General features: G+C 38.3%; 1 protein-coding gene across 1 annotated transcript in view; it reads right to left on the bottom strand.

Moving 5' to 3' along the window:
• Positions 1 to 23,305, bottom strand: part of NLK (nemo like kinase) — a 193,648-nt gene that overhangs the window by 48,637 nt on the left and 121,706 nt on the right. The window contains exon 3 of the mRNA XM_019647056.1: positions 13,889 to 13,944. Within this exon, the coding sequence (XP_019502601.1) occupies positions 13,889 to 13,944 (56 nt within the window). The remainder of the gene's footprint in view (positions 1 to 13,888; positions 13,945 to 23,305) is intronic.

Raw genomic sequence — 23,305 nt, 5'->3', positions numbered from 1 at the left:
ATCAATTTTCCACATTCCCAAGTTCAGGAACTGCCAACCAGTCTATGACTTAGATTGTTCCCACCTTTCAGAAGGGAAAGAATAAAACTTGACTCATTACACAGTTCTAGAGTTAATAAGAGCTGGGGTAATTTATAAACTATTAGGAATAAATGCTTACTATTGATAAGTTGTGTGTAAATATGTCTTAAGTAAGCACTGCTAAAGAAGCACTTTAGTAACAGAGCTAATCATTCTGGACAGCTCAAGTGGCATGTATGTGTGAAAATGTGTGATATAGCCTTATATAAAAAACTACCTAGCAGGTTCAACAACTATTGACATCTAGAGTTCAGAACTATAGCAGGCTGTCATGCTTGATGAACTAAACTGGAATCTGAGAACACATTTAATGTTCTGGGTTCAATGAGTGCCTGATATTTTATGAAAAACTATTAATAATGTGTTAAAAGCTTTCAGATAGCAAAATAAAGGTATTTAACTGGTTTAGCTGCATTGGGAGAAGAAAATGGAGAACCTGTTGTATCAAATTATTTCCCTACAGAATGAATATAGACTGAAAGCTTTGAAAACACAATTTTAATCCCTCAACAGTCTTTACTGACTTCAGATAATGAAAACTGATTCATTCTTTCTTCCATTTCATATTGCACAGAAACCAAAACTAAGCCAGATTATGAAAAAGAAATCTTGCAATATAAAATATTTATTGAGTAGGCGCCATATGGGTCAACAATTCTACGGTCGTTTTTTTTTTAAAGAGTCTTCACATGCATGTGATACATGTTGTAACAAATATGAGTCAGGTGATTTTTCCAAAAGGACACACCTGAACTTTTGGGTTTAATAAATTATAGTATGAAGATCCTCAGGTCTGGCTCCTCAAGCTATGAATTCTCTTGCACATGTATGAAAAGTTCAAGAATGGCAGTTAAAACATGCTTCAACTCACATAAAGCACTAACTCTGAAACTGCCATTCCTATTTGAAAGAAGAAAAAAATCTCACAACCATAAATATGTGAGACTTAATAGTCTCTCTCTCCTCACATTTTTTTCCTTCCAAAATCTGGTCCAGAGAGTAGGGAAATTTCAACCGAGATCTCAGATATGTAATTGCCCCTGAAATAAAAATGAGGGCATTAAATAGCATGCATAATGAAAATCTGGTTTATGGATATCGCTGACTTCAAACAATGCTTTCCACATGAAAGAAATATAGCAATGCATCGCAGCAATGCTTTCTCTTGTAACAAATGGTCAGCCCTAAATTTCATCATCTTCTTTCCAACAAAAAGCATGCGCGCCTTTGCAACTAGAAAAAAAATCCGTGTGTGCTTCGTTAGAATCACTGACCTTTTCTGAAGCATGCCTAAGCTTCTCTATAGAGATCAATGGAATAAAAGGTCACATTGTTGAAATGTTTGACTACAACAACCACTTTCCCAGGCAAAGGCAAATTCCTTTTCTTTTTAAGGTACATAATCTGTTGTATAGAATGTCAACATTTTAAAAATTAAAACTACCTTTAATATGCAATTTAAAACTGACAAGAAACCTCAATTCTACCACCAGAAAAAACCCGGAAGGCTGTCATTCTACATCGTCTGGATAGCCCAGGAGGTTCTGTTGGCTGAGTCCTTAGCACTAAGGCTATAAACACATATGCAATGAAACAGAAAGAGCATTCTAGAGAAAATGATGTTATATCAAACCTCAGATCTCTTCCTCCCAAAGTGCCCTGGAGAAGGCAAAGGCAACCTGTGTGTCTGTCAAATGTACTACTGATCTTTCACCATCATAATCCTCCAAAGCAAAGACACACATATATACACAAACCTAAAGAAACAGAAGCCAAATGAATGGATGGAATAGTCACTATTTTTTCCCGAACATAAAAAAGAGACATTTGAACGAAGAGTCTCTACCTAGTCTAGAAACATTTTACTTAAGTTTAATTCATGAAGAGAAGGGGCAAATTCTTCAGTCACCTATTAATCCATTCAGAAGATAAAGGATGCACACATCGGTCAAATAAAATGAATCAGGCTTCTGCTAACAAGACTAATCTTAACACTTTCTCCAACAGACAATGAGCCCTCAAATCAGACCCACCCACCCTTTCTTAAGGGTGAAAAACTTACTGCTGTATCCAAACTGGTTTCAAATGTCCTTCTGCCCAACAGAATTCCGAGAGCAATTTACTCCAGCCTGATCCATTGTAAAGCTGCACGAATAATGTCATTAAACCCCCCCCACCAGTAGATTGCTATCAGTGGTATAAGCAACCACAAACAACATTCTGAAGGGAGGACAAGACTCTCAATATGCCAAGATAGAGATGCTTCCTTATCTACCCAGTGCAACCCATCACCAATTCATTTTTGGGTGAAGATTTTAAAAGGCAAAGTTATTAAAATAAACAGTTATGAAGAACAGAGAGGATTAAAAACATAGAGAATAAAATCTAGAAGACTCTAGGAGAGGTATATCAGAGAAGTCTGTTTCTGAGTACTTTTTATGGCAATTAAAGAAGGGGCAACATAAAATGGCGGTTCATTTTAAAGGCATCTGCCTCCTATGTGAAGATAAGAGATCTATTTTATGTCAATTATAGCTCAGTAAAATTGGAAACAAGATAAGGTCTGACATGATACCTTATCCATTTGGCCACAGTACCCACTTTCTAACACATACGGAAGGCATGCTCTATTATGCACTTAGATGTGCCACCTGTCAGCATTGCTAATTTTTTTTTTTAAAGATTTTTATTGGGGGAATTGGGGGGATGGGAACAGTGCTGGGGAATTGGGAGAAGGGGAACAGACAAGTTGCTGTCCTTTTGTTCTTCAGTCTAGTTGTGGAGGACGTTGCTTCACTGGCCCAAGTTGGCACCATCATTGCACTCTTCCCGGGCGAGGCAGATCAGTCGCCGGCTTCTGGACGGCCGCTCACAGCGGCTGCTGGCTACACACGGTAGCCCATGGCAACCCACTGCAGCAGGGGCTGCAGCCTACACCGTCGCCAGCGACTCACAGCAGCCCAGCTCCAGGTTGAACTGTTGTTCAGCATCTTAGCTGTAGAGGGCAGTGTCACTGGCCCTCATATGTGGGATCCGAACCGGGGCCCTCTGGCGTCCCAAGCCAGTTCTTAACCATCGTGCCACTCGCCCAGCCCAGCATTGCTATTTAACAGGAACAGCTATGCAAAAAGGGTTACATGGACTCACCAACAGAAATCAGATATTACCTAAAATTTTGTGGAAAATTAAAAACATGACTGGAAATACTGAAAATATATTTATATCCTAATAGGCAACTGATTTTATATGGATATACAAAGGACGAGTGAAATGTTTTATTTTATGAAAATTATAAGTTCCAGATAAGTTTTCCAAACTCTTTTGCGGAGGAAGAGAATGTGGGCAGAGCAGTTTTTTCTACTTAAGAAAATTTGGTTAATCTCTCTATTTTAACACTGATTACCCGGTATTATAATGATTTGAAAATTGTCAATCATCTCCATTGAACCATGGACTCCTAAGGATAACAGCAATGGCCACTATACTTTACACTACCTGCTGGAACACCTTTCCAGAGGGTAAAGTTCTAAAGGCAGGGCATAAAATGAACATTGAGGATCACAAAAAAACCGTCTGGGAAGATGCTATGTTGGAGACCAATATATCAAACTCCCATTAAATTCAACAGTACTGTGTTCTGTGGTATTGGAACAGGGTGCTATTTTCTTTGATCAAACCCCATATGAAACAACTGGCTTGTGTTAAGGTGTCATGCTATATTAAAGTACCTCTCTCAACCCGATGGGAAGCCTAGGGGAGCTGAAATTGCCTGAGGGAATAGCACATTCTTGATTCCTATCTCAAGCTCACTCTGGAAAATAAACTATTGGGTTGTCAGAAAAGTCATGACGCATTTTTGCAATGAAAAACATAGAAAAATATACGTCATGACTTTTCTGACAACCCAACAAATGAATGGAAGTTAACATAAACTAATTCTCGCTCTCTCCCTTTATCATGTTAAAAAAAAAAACATGTTGCAATATGCTTCAGTTAAAATGCACGACTCCGACTCTACTACAGGTTAAAAAATTCATTGTTTAAAGAAAGAATGAAGCAAACAGTTACAGAAAATGGATATAGTGTGGGGATTTGCTTCAAAATAATAGAGTAACAGCAGAGACATGGATAGGGGTATAGATAAAACATGAGTTGATAATTTTTGAAACTGGGTGATGAATGAATGGGGTTCATTAGAAGTCTCTCTACTTTTGTATATGTTTAAAGTTTTCCATAATAAAAATTTATTTAAAAGCCAATCAATTACTCACTAAACACTATTTTATTTCTCAGTATATTAATGTTACTACAGTTAATCCTCAAACAACACAGGTTTAAACTGCACGGGTCCACTTATAGGTGGATTTTTTACCAATAAATACTGAAATGTAAAAAAAAAAAAAAAAAGAAAGAATGAAGCAGAGATTTTGGGTGATTAGAACAAGGCTCTGAGTTAGACACACATAGCCTTAAACTTTTGATATCTCATTTTGAACCCTGCCCTTTCCACTGTTGATGTCAGAATAAAGTTGGAACTTTCTGCCTAAATATGACGTATTTTGACTTTTTTTTTTTTAAGATTTTATTGGGGGAGGCGAACAGCATTGGGGAATCGGGGAAGGGGAACAGACAAGTTGCTGTTCTTTTGTTCTTCAGTCTAGTGTGGCGGATGTCACTTCACTGGCCTATATTGGTATTATCATGCACTCTTCTTGGGTGAGGCAGTCGCTCGCTGGTCACCAGACAGCGGCTCGCGCCCACTACCGGCCAGCTCCACTGCAGCCTACGCTGTCGCTGGTGACTCACGGCAGCCCAGCTCCAGGTTGAGCTGTTGTTCACTACCTTAGCTGTAGAGGATGCAGTGTCACTGGCCCTCATGTGGGATCCGAACCAGGGCCCTGCTGCTCAGAGCTAGTGTCCCAAGCCAACTCCTAACCAACGTGCCACTCGGCCAGCCCATATTTTGACTTTCTTATGGCTTACACAGAAGATGAATTAGAATGAGATTTTTAAAGATCTGTAGATCAATCACAGTTAATATGCTTGTCAAAAAGTATTTATGATGGATTTGCATGAAGAGCATCAATATGATTATGGGAAACATGGTCTGCACTTAAAGAGCTGGTAAGTGGAGGAGTTGCCTGCTTCTTTCTCTCCTACGCTTTATCCAGACTATGGTCGGTCCCACTACTATTGCTCAAAGACCTCTACTTTAAAAAAAAATACATAGCAGAAACTAATTCCCTAGTCTTACCCTTGTCTTTTCTAGCAGCCTTTACAACAATCCCAATCTTAGCTAAATGACACAAGTAGCCAGTTCACATTTGTATATTCAAAGTCCCTCAGGTGGTAACTGATAACTTCAACATCTGTGATGATAATTAATCACTCCAGTGCTTTAGCCTAGTGGATCCCAACCCTGAGGGCACATTAAGATCACTCCAGGGAACTTTAAAAAACACCAGGATACAACCCAACCCAATTAAATCGGAATTTCTGGGTTGTAGAGTCTGGGCATCCTCATTTTAAAAAAAGCTCTCTAGGGTGATTTTAATGTGCAGCCCGGGTAGAGACTCTCTACCCCTCAGTTTCTTAACCATCTGAACTGGAAAGACTTTCATCATTATTCTACTTTGTCCACCTCAAAGCACGGCTCTACTTTCTATTTTGAAGTGATCACAACTTGTTCTAACTACAGATTCCTTTCGTGGAACACAATCTCCAAATTCTAACTACACTACTGGTCCTGAGGAACCTGCTTTTTGCTTTCATCCCAAGGTTTTGTCTTTGGATCTCACCTCTCCCCTTTCTCAGAGAATCCCGATTCCTCTTCTGATTTCAATTACCTCTCTTCCAACTGTGGCCAGCCATTCTGTAATGTTCTAGGTAGTGCCCCCAGATTTCTTCATTTCCTGTCCGGCCTCTGTAAATATCCAACTAGTCATCAACATCAAAACCCAGGCCACTGAGTCAACTGACGTCCCAGTCAATTGCCAAGAATCCTGCTCTCCTTTCACAACAGCCACTGCCTCTCACCCTGGGTGAGGTGTTTTAAAAAAAAAAATTTTTTTTTTTTAAATTGTGGTAGAATATATACTCATATAACATAAAATTTACCATTTTAACCATTTTTTACATGTACCAATTCAGTGGCATTAAATACATTCACAGTGTTGTGCAACTATCACCAATATCCAATTCTAGAACTTTCTCATCATCTCAAACAGGAACTCTAAGTTTAGAAACATTTCTGACCTCACCACAAAACAACATTTCTGACCTCACCACAAAAAAATCTTTCATTGGGCTTTCAAATGCCTACTGAATAAAGACGAACTTTCTTAGTTCAACATTCAAGGCCCTCCATGATTTGGCCCCAACTAGCCTAATTTCTCATTTCCATGCATGCTAAACTCTAGCCAACTGGATGATTTGCCATTCCCTAAAAGATGCTCCTGATACTTACTCCCTATATCTGGGATATCCATCCTTCTCCATGCTACCCGTCCAAGTCCTTCTCATCCTTTAATACTCATCTGAAATGCCATTTCCTCCCTGAAGTCTTATTGTTTTTTCTGCCTGAAGCAATCTCTCCTTTTCAAGTCCCACAACACCTGCCTACATTCTTTTGGAACATTCTACCATATGATAGTTATTTCTTTATATCTTATCTCATTCCACAGATTCCATTTTTCTTGAAGGGAAACATTAGATTCAGCAGTGGGTTAAGAGCCCTCCTGGCCCACTGGACCAGTCAACATGGGTTCAAATTCCAGCTCTATCATTTCTAAGCGACCTTGGACAGTTATTTACCTCTCTGGGGTAGTTTCTTCATCTGTAAAATGGAGATAAGAGTCAAGTATTTAGAACAGTACCTGACGAATTAAATGGAAAAAAACCTAAACAAATAAACAATTCATCTTTGTATCCTCCAGAGATTAGTACAATATTATATACATAGTAGCGCTAAGTATTTGGCTGAATGAATAAATAAGGCTGGCTAGATACTGAATAAGTGGTGGTTAAAGTCAGAAACTCAGATGCTCTTGGATTGTTCTGCAACATTTCCTTTGTTTTGACTTTCTGTCCTAGGCTTCAGAGGTAAGGAGCCACAATTGGTTGACAGTGGCTAAGTGAAAGTCTTTGTTTTAAACCATCAAATGCTTTTCAAGTAGTCCAGCTTTGAAACTAAAATATGAAAGAATGAAAATCAGACCCCCAGTACTCTCAGGATATGTCGATTCTTTTGTACTGATATACTTTCCAACCGAGATTTTAACTATCATTTATATGATTGTATCCTCCCAGTAGATTACAAACCTGGAGGGCAGAGACTGACCTACTCATTCATTTTACAAATATTTACTTAGCACCTACTATATGTTAGACACTATTCTAAGTGCTGGGAATACAACAGTGGGCAAAATTTAAAAAAAATTCCTGGGGCTGGACGAGTGGTGCGTTGGTTAGGAGCTGGCTTGGGGCGCTAGCTCTCAGCAGCAGGGCCCTGGTTTGGATCCCACATGAGGGCCAGTGATGTGTGCCCTCTACAACTAACAGGGTGAACAACAGCTCAACCTGGAGCTGGGCTGCCTTGAGTCTACGGCGACGGCGATGGCGTAGGATGCAGTGGGGCTGGCCGGCAGCAGGCGTGATCTTTCATGAGCTGCAATGGCCGGTGAGTGACTGCCTCAGCCGGGAAGAGCGCAATGATAATACCAACATGGGCCAGTGAAGCGACGTCCTCTACAACTAGACCGAAGAACAAAAGGACAGCAACTTGTCTGTTCCCCTCTCCCAATTCCCCAATAAAAATCTTAAAAAAACCCAAAACTTCTGGTTCTAAGAACATAGTTGATACTTATCTTTATGGAATAAATGAAGAGAAAATTCTAACAATATGGCAATCTTCAAAGCTCCTAGGATGCAGTTTTGTGGTCCTCGATGGTACACTCTTGTTGCAGAGTGTCCTTATATATGCATATACACATTTCATTTTTCAGCTCTTCACTGACTCATATGATCCCTTAAGGGTTATAGAACTGTTTATTATAGCCCCAGGGAATCATGTATTGTGTATTCTTTAAATTACAAAATGTTGCCATATAACATAATGTATAACACTATCATTAAACTACTGCATCTGGAGAGCCAAAAACTACACGACTGTCTACCAAAGACTCTTTTAACTGGCCAAAAATGGACATGCAAGCTCCTTCGCTGCCTTTATGACAAGAGGTTCCTGTTTAAACCTTGTCTGCACAAGCCAAACCTATTACCAAAATGGAAACACTTCTGAAAGTGAAAGGAAGAGCTTATAAATACTTGTACCAGGACACCAGGTAAAATCTAGGAACCTTGGCAAACTGGGACACATGGTCACCCCATTAGATGTCTCATTTCCCGGGTTTTAGGTTGTAATTGCTTCTAGCACAGAAGACCAGCACCACCTATATATTCTTCTCCATAAAATACTAAGATTATGTTTCAAGCTAAAAATAAGCTTTTCCCAAAGCAAGCCAAATTTTTATTTCCAATCCATAGGCATCCAGGACTTTCTGGGGAGGAGCTTGTTTATGTACAGAGACCTGACGCGTGACTAAAGCTTGATAAATAATGTTTTCCAATCAAACGATTAGAACTGGTTTCTCCTGGATTAAATTTCAGTAGGCTCAAAATAATTAAGTGCCAAACTTTTCATAGAGATTTCCAAATAGAAATTCAAAGTTTAAAATTACAATCCTTTAACAAGCTGCAAGTTCAAGCTCAGAAAAATATATAATCTTCCTCAATTATTAAAGAATATATTTCCTAGGTTGATGTATTAGATTTGAAAAATAGGATAACACAAAAGCTAGATGATACATAGGTTATGGTAGAATTTATTGGTCCTTCCATACCTGACACCTGTTAAATCTGTTGTCCCCTGTAAGATTTGTAAAGTTATAATCTAGACATTGTCTTTTAAAAAGTTGCTTAAGGAGCTATATAAAGATGCATGGTCTTTTAATACACAAGCTAGATTTCTGTTGGGCACTAGTATAACCATTTTATTACAGTTTCAGGGAAACTGTATTATACTATATGCTGATATTTACTGTACACTTGATTACATCAAAATGTCCCCCGAGGGCCGGCTGAGTGGCGCATTGGTTAAGAGTTGGCTTGGGACGCCAGCTCTGAGCAGCAGGGCCCCAGTTTGGATCCCACAAGGGCCAGTGACACTGCGCCCTCTACAGCTAAGATGGTGAACAATAGCTCGACCTGGAGCTGGGCTGCCGAGAGTTGCTGGCGATGGTGTAGGCTGTAGTGGGGCGGCAGTGGGCTGTCATGAGCTACCATGAGTAGCTTGCAGCCAAGTGTGAGTGGCCGGCAGCTGCCGTAAGCCGCTGTGAGCGGCTGTCCAATGGCTGGCAAGTGACTACCTCACCCGGGAAGATAATACTAACATGGGCCAGTGAAGCAACATCCTCCACAACTAGACTGAAGAACAAAAAGACATCAACTTGTCTGTTCCCCTCCCCTAATTCCCCAATAAAATCTTAAAAAAATAAAATAAAATAAAATAAAATATGGGGCTGGCCGAGTGGCACGTTGGTTAAGAGCTGGCTTGGGACGCCAGAGGGCCCTGGTTTGGATCTCACATGGAGGCCAGTGACACTGTCCTCTACAGCTAAGATGCTGAACAACAGCTCAACCTGGAGCTGGGCTGCCATGAGTCGCCGGGGACAGGTAGGCTGCAGCCCCTGTGGCAGTGGGTTGCCATGGGCTACCTACCGTGTGTAGCCAGCAGCCAGCGTGAGTGGCCAGTAGCCACTGTGAGCGGCCGTCCAGAAGCTGGCGACTGATGTGCCTTCGCCCGGGAAGAGCGCAATGATGGTACCAACTTGGGCCAGTGAAGCAACGTTTTCCACAACTAGACTGAAGAACAAAAGGATAGCAACTTGTCTGTTCCCCTTCCCCCAATTCCTCAATAAAAATCTTTAAAAAAAAATGTCCCAAGGCCTCAGATTTTCTAAAATATTAACTATTAATTAGTTTTAAAGACATCTGGTTTAAAATGTTTGCCTACTAAAATTATATATGCTATATAACATTCCTAAGTTCTAACCTTCAAAAAAAGTGTAATGATGTGGTACGTATAATGGAAGATTACTTAAGATCATTTCGTTCCCTTTAGAACTTAAAATAATATGACAAATACAAAATTCTTGACTCTGTGAACTGACTCCTTTATTAACTAAGTATTAGAACATCCATTAGATGAATAGCAATATACTTAGAATTTACCTAAAACGAGAGCCTCAAAGACAGTTTCTTCAAAGTACAATTCCATGATTACATATTTAAAACTCAAAATGTTATTCTAAAATCTGCAAAGACAAAGCAATCCTCCAATTAAAAAAAAAACAACATCTAAAAAGACATATACCGTATTTCTGAAGTACTACAAAGGGAGCTGCTGACACAGATGGATAATATATTAAGTTGAAATCAAATAGTAACTTGAGATCCTATTAAGTCTTCAATGTTTTTGTGCCTTATGTATTAAGTTGTTTTATTTTTCAGATGAAAATAAAGAAAATAATTTTTTTTGCTTTGGCTGCAACAAATTTATTTGTATTAAAAAAGCACAGGATGCAGAAAACTTCCTATTTAGGACATGAAAAGAATCAGCAGAGGCAAGACATATATAACTAAGGCATTTCTTACATTTCCATTTAAAAGCACAAATTTTTAGTATCCTGTACTCCAAGCTAAATCATTCCTTTCTGAAAAGTTTTTATAATCCTGTGGCAGCCATAGGTTTAATTCCTTTTTATGTTAAAAGGATTCAGTATTTTCCAAATGGCACCACTGGAAAACACTTTTTTTCTGTTCATCATTCCAACAAATGTCAATTTTTTCACCTGGAGGTGAAAAAAATAAAGAAGTAAAACATTTAAGTAAATGGCATACCAGAGGGTTCCATGAATATCTTATGGCAAAGTCATTTACTTAAACATTCATAACAATTTTGGGGAGAGGCATTTCATAGAAGCATTCTGCTCACTAATGAAATGGTCTGAAATCAGCTACCAAGAGCTACTCTACCACCAATGCCACTCATGGTTTTAAATCATAACTATGCTAGCTTTTCCTCTGCTCTGTATTTGAGATAATAATGAATCAAGGATCTCCCAGGCTCAATTAAATTATGGTCAATAAGTGATTGAGAACTCCTAGCTTATAGAAGCACACACAGGGTTTTCAAAGGAGTGACAAACCCAAATACACAAAATGAATACCCGACATAAAAAATTCATGCTTGAACTGTAAGACGGAAAATGGATATAATGAATTAGCTAAGTGTGCAGTGAAGAGAATCTAAATATATTGGCATTTATTAAATATACCCATATTCACCAATTATCTCACATGAAAACATTCTTTCCCCACAGAAGGCCTATGTGCGATAAGGGGCTATCTCAGCAAACCCTACACATTCCCAAAGTCTGTAGGACTGGTCCCTGACCAGCTCCTGGGAAATAACCTTTGCATCCTTGCAATATCCTACCTCATAAGAGTTATCTCAGTATATTCAGGACTTAGGCTACACCAGACAGTTTATGCTAACAATGTGATTTAAGGTGCACACCTGTTTTTGTTCGCTTGGGGCCTTGGTCCAGCTGTATTAGTTTAACCTCTGGGTGGGATGAAGGTTGGAGGGCTGGAGACTGAGTAGCTAAGGTCAGTCCCTTAGGCGTTCTATGCCTACCTAACTGACCTCCAATAAAAACCCTAGACTCCAAGCTCTCAGGTGAGCTTCCCTGGTTGACACTTGCCAGTGCTGTCATACACTGTTGCCGGGAGAATAAAGCGCTATTTGTGCAATTCCACTGGAAGAGGACACCTGAACTTTGTCCCTGGTTTCTCCTGGACTCTGCCTTATGCACCTTTTTCCTTTGCTGATTTTAACTGTATTCTTTTGCTGTAACAAACTGTAACCATGGTAGAACACCTTTCCTGGGTCCTGTGAGCCCTTTCAGCGAGTCACTGAACTTGAGGGTGATCTTGGGAACCCCAGACACAGCCTGTAATACAGTAAAATTCTTATTCAATAAAGAGGAATTCTTTTAATTTCAAGGTTTGGTCAGAAACTTTCTTTCCAAAGAGGCAGAAATAGTATTATATAATCACAGGAATGCCTTCTAGTAAAGTGTTTTTGTTTTTTTTACCACCAAATAAAAGGAATCATTAATGCTTTCTCCTTAGTTGCTACTACTGACTTATAGTTGAGGAGAAAAGAACTTTCTCAATTTTTCTATTCTTAGGTTAATTTTGCACTTGTAAAAAACTGGTGTGTCAGAACCATCTGGCCTGGCCCAAGATCTCAGATATACAAAGACACTCCTATCAGCCAGGAGTCAGTCAAGAGTCAGTCCTTTCTTTGAAATGTGTAGGGGAGCACCCTAAATCCACTGAGTTAACTCTTTACAAAGAGATTAATTCCATAAAGGACGAGTGGGTTAAAATATCACCAAGGATTACAGCATTCAAGAACTTTTGGTTTATCAGATCAAAACATCCCAGAAGTGCTTATCAGTGACAATTCTGTTGCCTTACGTTTCCCAACTCCCTAGTCGGCTTAGCAGTTCTCTTTCCCTTTGGGAAGCTTTTAATTGTTCCCAGTTATTAAGGAAACTATCAAAGATAATTTTCTAGTATGGAATTATCTGCCACCTGTGTTAAGAATGAGATTTTCCTTTATCTAACTGCTGAATTAGAAAAATTATCTTGCTATTATATTGGTTTCCATTCTGAGTCACAGGCCTAGTGTGGAAAAAAAAGCCTTGAACAAATAAACGCACTACCATGAGCTCACTGAATTCAATGTTTAGGATTCCCTTTCACTTAAAGCTTCACCAAGTTAAGTGTAGAATGGCAAATGGTGATGGTTTGTCAAGAGTGTCAGACGGGCTAATTTATGTCCTAATATTTTTCATGTACAGTTTCAGGAGCTAATACCAGGCATTAGTTTACCTAACATATTATTTTAACACATTAACTGTAGTAATAGGAAAATATTAAAGCCTCTATCCTGAGAAAATCATATACATAAGGGTTCAAATCAAGACTATAGAATCAGACTTCCTAGAATTGAACCTCAATCCCGAGACTTACTAGTTCTGTGATCTTGGTCAAGTTTTTTCCTCTTTTGTGACTCAATTTCCCCTTCTGTTAAGTGGGAATAATCACAATACCTTCCCCAGATGGCTGTTATAGGGATTAAATACATTGATATGTGTAAAGAACTTAGAATTGTGCCTCGTATCTGATAAAAACTTATGTAAGTAATAGCTATTACCATCACCATCACCATGATTCCAAGGAACTTGGGACATTTAACTTCCATTCTCTCTTTAATTTTCACCTTACCCCAAGTGGTAGAAAAAAAGGGCAGTGTTATTCTCTTGACTGTTGTTGTATAGCGACAAGAGCACTTTATTGAGTTCCATTACAACATAGCTGCCTCATTGGTTTCACGTATCAAATGGGGATGGTAATAACCTATCTCATAAGGCTGCATGGGGATTAAATAAAACATTTGCTCAGAGGTCCTGTTTTGTGTTATCACCACTCAAAATATATTAATAATACTAAGCTCTGTCAGATACTTGAGATTTCAAAATTACCTGATTCCAGGTACTCAACCACTTCTGCAAGGATGAGATTTAATACACTTCAAGGCATGAACCCCAAAAGGTGCTAGAAGGACAAATTAATAAAAAATTGTCCCCTTCTTTCCCATTCCCTGTTAGGATACATTTCTTCAAAATAGTCAATGTGTGGAGGTTGGAGTATGTCGAGGGCAGAGAGTACCTGAGAAAAGGAAAAAATAAAGTCAAATTTAGAGAACTAAAAAGGAAATAACATATTTCATAAATGCACATAACTACTATTAACACTTTAATGATTTAACGTTTAGTTACAATTGTCCACTGAGATTAACTAAACTTATCAGTCAACAAACATTAACCATTAAGATGGGTCCTAACCATTAAGATGGGTTTGTAAACTTACTATCTACAAGATAATTCTACCTAAACCAAATGAGAGAGGCAATTGGGTTATACTACATGCTACCAGAACCCTTGCATAGGAGAATGGTGAAAAGAAATGCCCTATTTAAACAACTGGTGTTGCTCTAAGATCATGAAGAGCCATATCTACAATTCGATCCTTTATTCCTATGCTCAAAAAATGTTTACTAAGTGCATTCTGCCTGGCAGGCACCGTGGCAGGCTTTAGGGTAATACTGAACAAAACTGATACCCCTGCTCTCATGACCAGGGAAGAGGAAGGCATTAAACAAAGTTACACAAATTTGTAATTATGACATTTATTATAATGAAGGGAAAAAGTAAAGAGGAGTGGAGAAAAAAAGCTTCCCTGAAGTAACACTACTCTAAGTGGAAGGCTGACTAGGAATCGGTCAGGCAATGAGTAGGCAATGTAAAGGTGCTAAGGCAAGAAAGAACAAGGAAGATTCTAGAAACAGAAATGCCAGTGCTTATGGAACATAGTGGGTGGGAAGAAAACAGACTGGGATAAAATAGAAGAGAAAGGCAGAGGATATATCACACAAAATTTCTTTAAATTATGTTAAGCATTTTGAATTTTATTCTAAGTACAAAAAAAGAAGTCACTAGGGTGGGGAAAAAAGAGACTTTAAGGCATCTGGAATTCAAGTCCTTATAAAAGCGGCATACTACCAATGTTGCTTCTGCCATTGAAACATAACAAATAGGGCCCGCCGAGTGGCGCGTTGGTTAAGAGCTGGCTTGGGATGCCAGAGGGCCTCGGTTCCAATCCCACATATGAGGGCCAGTGACACTGCCCTCTACAGCTAAGATGCTGAACAACAGCTCGACCTGGGCTGCTGTGAGTCGCTGGCGATGGTGTAGGCTGCAGCCCCTGCTGCAACACAGCAGCCAGCGTGAGCAGCTAGCAGCCGCAGTGAGCGGCCGTCCAGAGGCCAGCGACTGATCTGCCTCGCCCGTGAAGAGCGCAATGATGGTGCCAACTTGGGCCAGTGAAGTAATGTCCTCCACAACTAGACTGAAGAACAAAAGGACAGCAACTTTTCTGTTCCCCTTCCCCCAATTCCCAGCGCTGTTCCCATCCCCCAATTCCCCAAAAAAAATCTTAAAAAAAAAAAAAAAGAAAGAAACATAATAAATAGGCCCAATTCCCCTACCAACTGGCTAGCTACTCTTTTAAGTTTCATCTATAATGTCACACTTTAGGATCTGAACACATCTTGCTAATGAGAAATGAGGCTCAAAGGATATGGAAGAAATTGTTGAACAGAAAATAAGTTGTATGGAGGTCCAAGTTCAAATTTTCTGATCTTTAGCCTAGTTTATTAAGAAAAAAAATTTTTTTATTATGAGAATTTCAAACATATAAAAGTGGGCAGAATAGTATAAAGAATACTTATGTAGTCAATACCTGGCTTTACTAGTTATCTATACATGCCATTCTTGTTTTGTCTATACCCTCCATTCTCCCTATATAATTTTGAAGCACATACTAGATTTATTTCAGCCATACATCAATCAGTAACAATCAGTAAGTATCTCTAAAAGATAAAAACTTTAAAATAATATAATTATCAAACATAAAAATTTAATGTTTAATACCATCAAAGAGTCAGTGCTCAAATTTCCTTTTTTTTTTTTTAAAGTTTGTTAGTCTAACCAGGAGATAAACAAAATTTACATAGTATGGCTAATTTATGTCTTTTAAGTTTTAATCTATAGATTTCTCCTCCATCCCGTTTTCTTTTGCCCTTGCAATTTACGTGTGGAAGAAATCTTGTTCATTTTAAAGGTTACTCTTTCCTCGGCCGAGCATGTGTTACTTTAAAATTTTAAATTAAACTAAAACCTCCTGAAATAAAAAAGCCGCCACTCACTTTAAAAACCAGTTAAACATAAACGTTTTAAAACAGGTTTAATGTTTTATAAAGATTTTTTTTCCATTCTGAATTAAAATGTTTATACTAAGACTATTGGTATAAGTGGAAAATAACTGATTTTTCAGATTCTTCAAAGAATAATTTTTATCATATGAAAGATAAATTATTTCACTTCTATATTTTAAAAAACCTATAATTAGCTAGTGCACAAATTTATATAAATTCATTTCTCATTGTGTGATAGAACAATTTTTAACATGAATAGTTGATGCTTGAGGAAGGCAGTTAGAAATTAGTGTTTTACTTGACTTCTTTCGGACTCCAAACTCTGTATCTGAACAACATACATCCTGTCTTGCGGGAAAACAGAATGCAATGAGTGACAGCGTCCATTAGACAAAGCTATTTTACACTTCAAATCTATCTTCTATAATTAGAGGTTATCTAGAGGAAAAGTGACAACCATACATTTAAACCTTGATAGAGAAGAATGAGGCTTTCTTATTCCAAATTTGATGAGGCTTTTTGTAGAAAAGCCATATAAAATAGGGTTACACATTTGCACTAAAGTATTTAGCTGTGATTGTTAGCTTCAAAGGTGCAATATTTTAAACCCTGCCTGGAATTTTTTAAACGCTTATTGTTGTTTTTTTACTCCTGTTCTTTATACCTCAAAATGTTGTTGGAATATGGCATTTCATAGTGTTTCCAGGTGGCAGAAACAGTGCCAAGACCAGGAGAAATCTCAGAAGTGAGAAGTGAGTATGTGAGAAAGAATAGTAGCTGAGTTTCAAACTCCAAACTTCATGCTTGACTCCCTATTTGGGTAGCTTGAATCCCTCTATAACCCCACTATTACCTGTGGGAATAAAGTGTTTTAGATTAGCCTTATGATGTAAATACAGAAGGATGCTTGTAAAGACTTTGACTTGTATGTAAAGAGTCAAAGTATCCCAAAATACCACCAATTCTTCAAAGGATCTCAAATACAATAGAAAGTAAGCAGACTTGTCTAATTAAAAAATGAACTAAAGCTACATCCTTAAATGATGGTCATTACCAAATAGTGTCTCAGACATTTCTCAAATCTTTTACGAATTAGACAAAAGCTCATTATGGTAGCTTTTTAGCATTTTTGTTTTGTTTTGTTTTGTTTGCTAGTTTTTTAAAGATTTTTTTTTAAAAAATTGGGGAATTGGGGGATGGGAACAGACAAGTTGCTGTCCTTTTGTTCTTCAGTTTAGTTGTGGAGGATGTTACTTCACTGGCCCAAGTTGGCAACCATCATTGCACTCTTCCCAGGTGAGGCAGATCAGTCGCTGGCTTCTGGACAGCCGCTCACGGTGCTGCTGGCCGCTCACGGTAGCCCATGGCAACCCACTGCAGCAGGGGCTGCAGCCTACACCATTGCCGGCGACTCACAGCAGCCCAGCTCCAGGTTGAGCTGTTGTTCAGCATCTTAGCTGTAGAGGGCAGTGTCACTGGCCCTCATATGTGGGATCCAAACCGGGGCCCTCTGGCGTCCCAAGCCAGTTCTTAACCAACGTGCCACTCGGTCGGCCCACTTTTTAGCATTTTAACCTCTGTGATGTTAGAAGAGTCACTATAAATTGGTTACATGATGAGTCAATGCCTTAGTTTTGTTTTTAGTCAGGCTTTTATTAATAAAACAATTGCTGTGAATCTCAATCTTACTATCAAGACTAAAAATTTAACTATTCATAGAATTGAGTTAAATCCCATGTTTAGCAAAGGAGATACTGCCTCCCCATTCTCTCACCTCCTCCAGTAGATTTTCAGTTCTTTAAGGTAGAGGCTATGTTTTTACTATTATTTTTTATAGAGCTGTAACATAGTAAAGTACACAATTCCTAAGTATATAATTCGATTAATTTTTACACGCACAGTGTAAAATGATGTAATATAATGAATTTTTACTCCATGGTCAAAATCCAGATCAAGAAATTAAAGATTTCAACATCTCAGAAGGCTCCTTTGCCCCTTTCGAGTCAAAATCCATCCCTGCTCAAAGGTGACCACTCTTCTCATTTCTATCACCATAGATTTGTTTTGCTGTCCTTGAGCTTTACACACATTGAATTATAAAGAAGGAAGTCTTTTGTGTATGGCTTCTTTCATTTACCTCTTTGCCTGTGAGAGTCATGGTTGGGATTACATTGAATAAACAGTTCAACTTGGGGAGAACATATGTATTAACCACACATTGGTGTTGATGTGTGGATTAGTGGTTCATCCTTTTGATTGACGGGTATTATTCCATTATATGAATGGAATACAACACAATGTACTTATCCAAGGCACTATTGGCAAACATTTGGGTTGTTTCCAACTACTAGGTATTATGAATAAAGCCATCATGAACATTCACGTACAGGTCTTCTGGTGGATATATGCAATAATGTCTTGAGTAAAACAAGGAGTATATTGCTGGGTCACTGGATAGGAGTATGTTTAACTTTAGGAGAAACCACCAATTCTAAATGGTTTTACAAATTTACACTCTCATCAGCAATGATAAGCACTTTAGTTGATTCAGATCCTTGCCAACACTGGGTATTATCTTTTAGATTTTAGCTATTTTGGTGGGTATACAGTAATATTTCATTGTAGTCTTAATTTACTTTTCTCTGATAACTAAAGGCTTTGAGCCCTTTGTCATATGCTTATTAGCCATTTGGTTATCCACCTTTGTGAAATTCTTAAGTCTTTTACTGATGGGCAAAAATTCTCGATCTGTAGAAGCTCTTTATAAGATATATGTTTAGATACAGAATTTGCAGTTTGAAAAATGTCAAGTGAAATATTTCTTTCTAATAGTCTTCCTCAAATGCTATATATTTATTTTTAAAATTGTTCTATCACATTATATATTCTGGAAACAAGTTTTTCTGTTGGGTTTATTTCTGAGGTCTATCTGTTCATTCTCTTAACTTTTGATGAGAATTAACTCTTATTGGTAATGGTGTCCTGTTTCACAATCTTTTCTTTTTAATGGTCAATGCTTTCCTTGTCTAGCTAAGAAATTTTTGCTTATCTCAGTCATATTTTCCTATGTCTTATTTCTAGAAGGTTTATTATCTTACCTTTCACATTTAAGTCTATGATCCATTTTGAATTTGTGTGTATGTTGTGAGTAGAGGTTTTTCATATAGATATCTAATTGATTCCTGTGTATTGAAATGGCCATCCATTCTCCAGTGTATTGCAGTAGTGGCACCTCTCGTAAATTAGGTGAACATGTATTGGGAATGCCAAAAAAATGTATACACATTTTAAGAGATGTTAACACTTTGGTCAAAGTTGCTCAAGCAGTAGTTCACCATAATCAGAAGTGTCTGGATGCTGATGGTAGCCACTATGAGCACCTCTTGTAACTGCAGATGTCAAACGTGACTTGTATACATCTTTTGTTACCACTATATATTGAGTATTACAATTTTAATACAGTTTTTTCCTTTCTTACAATGCGTATACATTTTTTTGACACCCTCTCTATATGTGTATGTCAGTTTATAGATGCCTTATTCTGTTCCATTAAGCTGTTTGTCTATCCTTGTGCTGTCTCTATTACCGTATGGCTTCTTATGTCTCAATACCTGAAGTGTGACTCTCCAAGATTGTCTTGAGTATTTTAGGTCTTTTCCACTTCCATAAATTTTAGAATGTTTGTCAATTCTGCTCCCCCCCGCCCCCCCCCCCAAATCCTGCAGGGATTTTGGTTGGGATTACATTGACTATACATCTATACATTTCAACTTGAGGAAAACGTGCTTATTACCAACAATGAGTTTTCTAATCCAGTGAGCTTTCCAAGAACACGAAGAGACTGTGTTATTTTAAATGCATCAACAATCTGCCCAGTACCACAAATTTTAGGCACAGAGCAAACAAAAAAAAAATCCACTCAAAAGTAACCTAATCTACAGCATCCTTGGTCTTTTCACACCTTAGCGGCAGAAGCACCAGCGTTAATGTCTACAGCTCAACAGCACATCTGCATTCAGAGAAGAGTCCTATGGTCCCATATTGGTATGATTATGTATCTTTCTTAGGAACCCAAAGAGGCTTTGTCTGAGTTAGGTCGGACTATACAAAGGAAAACGAATGATCCTCTTTGCCTCTTCTACTCCTCTCTAGAGTAATCCAGAACTAAGATTGGGAAAAAGCAACTCCAAGAGAGCGATCACTGAGGTTATCATTCCAGACCCTGAGATTTCTTTTTCTATCATCACCTTCATTCCTTTACTCACTCACTCTTCAAAGGCTGCCTATTGTGTGCTTAATGCTACTGCCCAAGGACAAGAAAAAGCCCAAGACTTGTATTAGAAGGGCTCTTAGCAGGAATAGGTGGGCCCTAAGGGGGCTCTGAGTGGACTGTAGAGGACTAGCAAAAGAACTAAAGACATAAAAATTGTGTGTATGTGCATTTTTCCAAGAGGTTTCATAGCTTTCATCAGATTCTTAGAGTAGCAGATTAAAAAAACTGAATCATCCCCTATCCATGCTAATAATATGACAATTATGTGTGTGTACACGCATACACATGTGCATAGGTAGAAGTGAAGAATATTTTGCCAAATTTTATAATAGTTCAGATTCTGACTAGACATTAGTGATAAGCCTAAACAACATCAATCTTTAGAAAGTTAAACCCATTTCTATTTCCTTCAAGTTACCACACCACGGTGAACCTATCCTTTAAGATGATAAACAACCTGTCCTTTAAGGGAAAAAAGTGTGTGTGTGTGTGTGTGTGTGTGTGTGTGCGCGCGCGCGCGCACGCGCGCGTGCATGCGTGTATATGTGAGTCAGATTACCTCAAATCAATGAATTGATACCATGACTTTGTAAATTCTGCTCAAAAGAAAATCCAAAGCCTCCAGGGCTTTGCAGCTATTCTCTGACACATAAAAAACCATCCAAATTAAAATCCAACCTTCCTACAATGCGTTGCCAGGTTAATCTTTCCAGATGTCATTTTCATCATGACACTGCTTTCCTCTCCTTCTATTCAATCAAATCTTAATCTCAAAACACTCACCTTAAGGTTTACTTTCTCCATTTTGAAAGCACCTTGATTTACTAAGTCCACAACAATTTCTCTCTTTCCTTCATATTATGGTACTTGTCTGCTAGCACTCACCTGAGAAACTTTAAAAATATAGTTCCCTGGGCTCAACCCCAGAGATCCCAATTTAGTATCTCTGGGATGAGACCCATGAATCAACATTTGAAAGGCTCACCTGGTGATTCTAATACAATTCCAGGTTTGGTTTCCCAGCGTGTTGCTATGCAGAGAACACAATGTCCAGTATTAAATGTTTACCCATGCAGGCAGTCCTCCCATAGTACCGTTATCACAGTATTTATCACATAACTAAACTTGAGGGCAGAAACCCCTAGAAGCTAATGTAGTTTGGGGATAAAGGGTGTGTACAACAAAAGTTTACACAATTAATGAATATGGGCTCTGAAGCAAGACAGATTTAGACTCTAATCTTGTGCCACCTTGACCTTGGGCAAGTTACTTAACTCTAAGCTTTGGTTTGCTCCTCTGTAAAGTAGGGATAACAAGCTCTATCTGACAAGATTTTTAAGGATTACATGAAGTAATATATATAAAGTATCTAGCATACTCCCTGACACATAGTAACAAGTGTTAAACGCCAGTCTACTCCCCTCAAAAAAGAACCATGTTTTAAAACATTTTTGTACCCTCCACATGACCTGGCACTATACACAGGACACAATTAATAAACATTTGTTGCCTTAACTACATCAAATACCAGTTGCCTCTTAGACTGGCATTCCACACATACCAGGTATGCTGGCCCTGAGATGCTTTTGGAGATAGATCTCAGAGCACAGCATAAATTCATTATGTATAAAACAGTGGTGCTATGCCCTCTTCATCTCCAACTACCTGTCTCAGTTTTGAATAGTCCCACAGAAGTCACGAGCACTCTCTTATGATAGAGCTTAGGAGCTCCAAACAGTGGTTGTTATGTTTTAATAAGGTGTGATTTTCAAGAATTCAGTTTGTTTCTTTTCTTACACTACTCACTGACGTTGCCTTTGTGACTTACTCTACAGGAATGAGTCATGAGAAAAGATACCAATATATACAGATAGCAGCCTATTACACCCTCCCTCCTTTATAAAAGAAGACAAGATAGGTCTGAATATAAGCTATTTGAAGTCCCTAGTAAGCAAATTTCTGATGCCACCTTCAAAATATTTCCTCACTGTGGATATCTTTACTTGAGCTTCTGACAATGTACATGAGGTTTGTACTCTTTGATGGTAGGGTAGTACTCAGGCAAATTCGAGAAATAAATAACTAAGCAAGCCCTAGACATCATTCTAAATTGCTTCCATAATCTGAGGAACCAGTTATAAAATAGCAAATCGAGTGGTATTTGGAAAGTTCGTGAAACGAACACATTGCTAGACAGTTCCAATTGACTGAAAGATAGCAACAACTTTTAAAAAAAGTTTAAGGAAAATGAATTTCAAGAGGACTAGTTATTAAAATGAAATATGTCAAACCAAAGAGCCTCAAGTAAATATAAGTTTGATATTCCTGGTTTTACCAAATACTTTAAACTTACATAAATTTCTTTCTTAAAGAGAGAACCACACTTGGGCCGAAGTTCTAAAGGTTACTGTGCAAACAGGCAATGCGACTCACAAGAAATTATTATTTTTCTGATAAATTTTTTACTTCACCAATTTTAATATACCTTAGGTTGAATACCAAATGCAGAATGTGAGGCAGTTTTTCTTTTCACATGAAACTGAAAAACTAAGAGTCTGAAACTATCACCCCCCAGGTAAATTTCACACGTATCATATTTTTTAATCAGTATCAGTTGTGGTGAAGCTATCTCTCAAACCACAGTGATTCTATTCACCCATGAGTCTTGACAACTCTAAACACAGCCATAAAGAAACTAACTTATGTTACTTTAAGAGCTATTTTGCTTTTAACGAAGAGAATCTTTCCCCACATCTATAACTTAATCTCTAATGAAAACATTAAAGGATAAAATAAAATACTTAAGAGGCCGGCCCACTCGCACGTTGGTTAAGAGCTGGCTTGGAATGCCAGCTCTGAGCAGCAAGGCCCCGGTTCGGATTCCACATGAGGACCAGTGACGCTGCGCTCTCTACAGCTAAGATGGTGAACAACAGCTTGACCTGGAACTGGGCTGCCATGAGTTGCCGGTGACGGCGTAG

Source organism: Hipposideros armiger, unplaced genomic scaffold (assembly GCF_001890085.2).
Source record: "Hipposideros armiger isolate ML-2016 unplaced genomic scaffold, ASM189008v1 scaffold_108, whole genome shotgun sequence".
Taxonomy (NCBI): domain Eukaryota; kingdom Metazoa; phylum Chordata; class Mammalia; order Chiroptera; family Hipposideridae; genus Hipposideros; species Hipposideros armiger.
The sequence above is the reverse complement of the archived record's forward strand: the minus strand, read 5'-3'. Positions and strand labels throughout refer to the sequence as shown.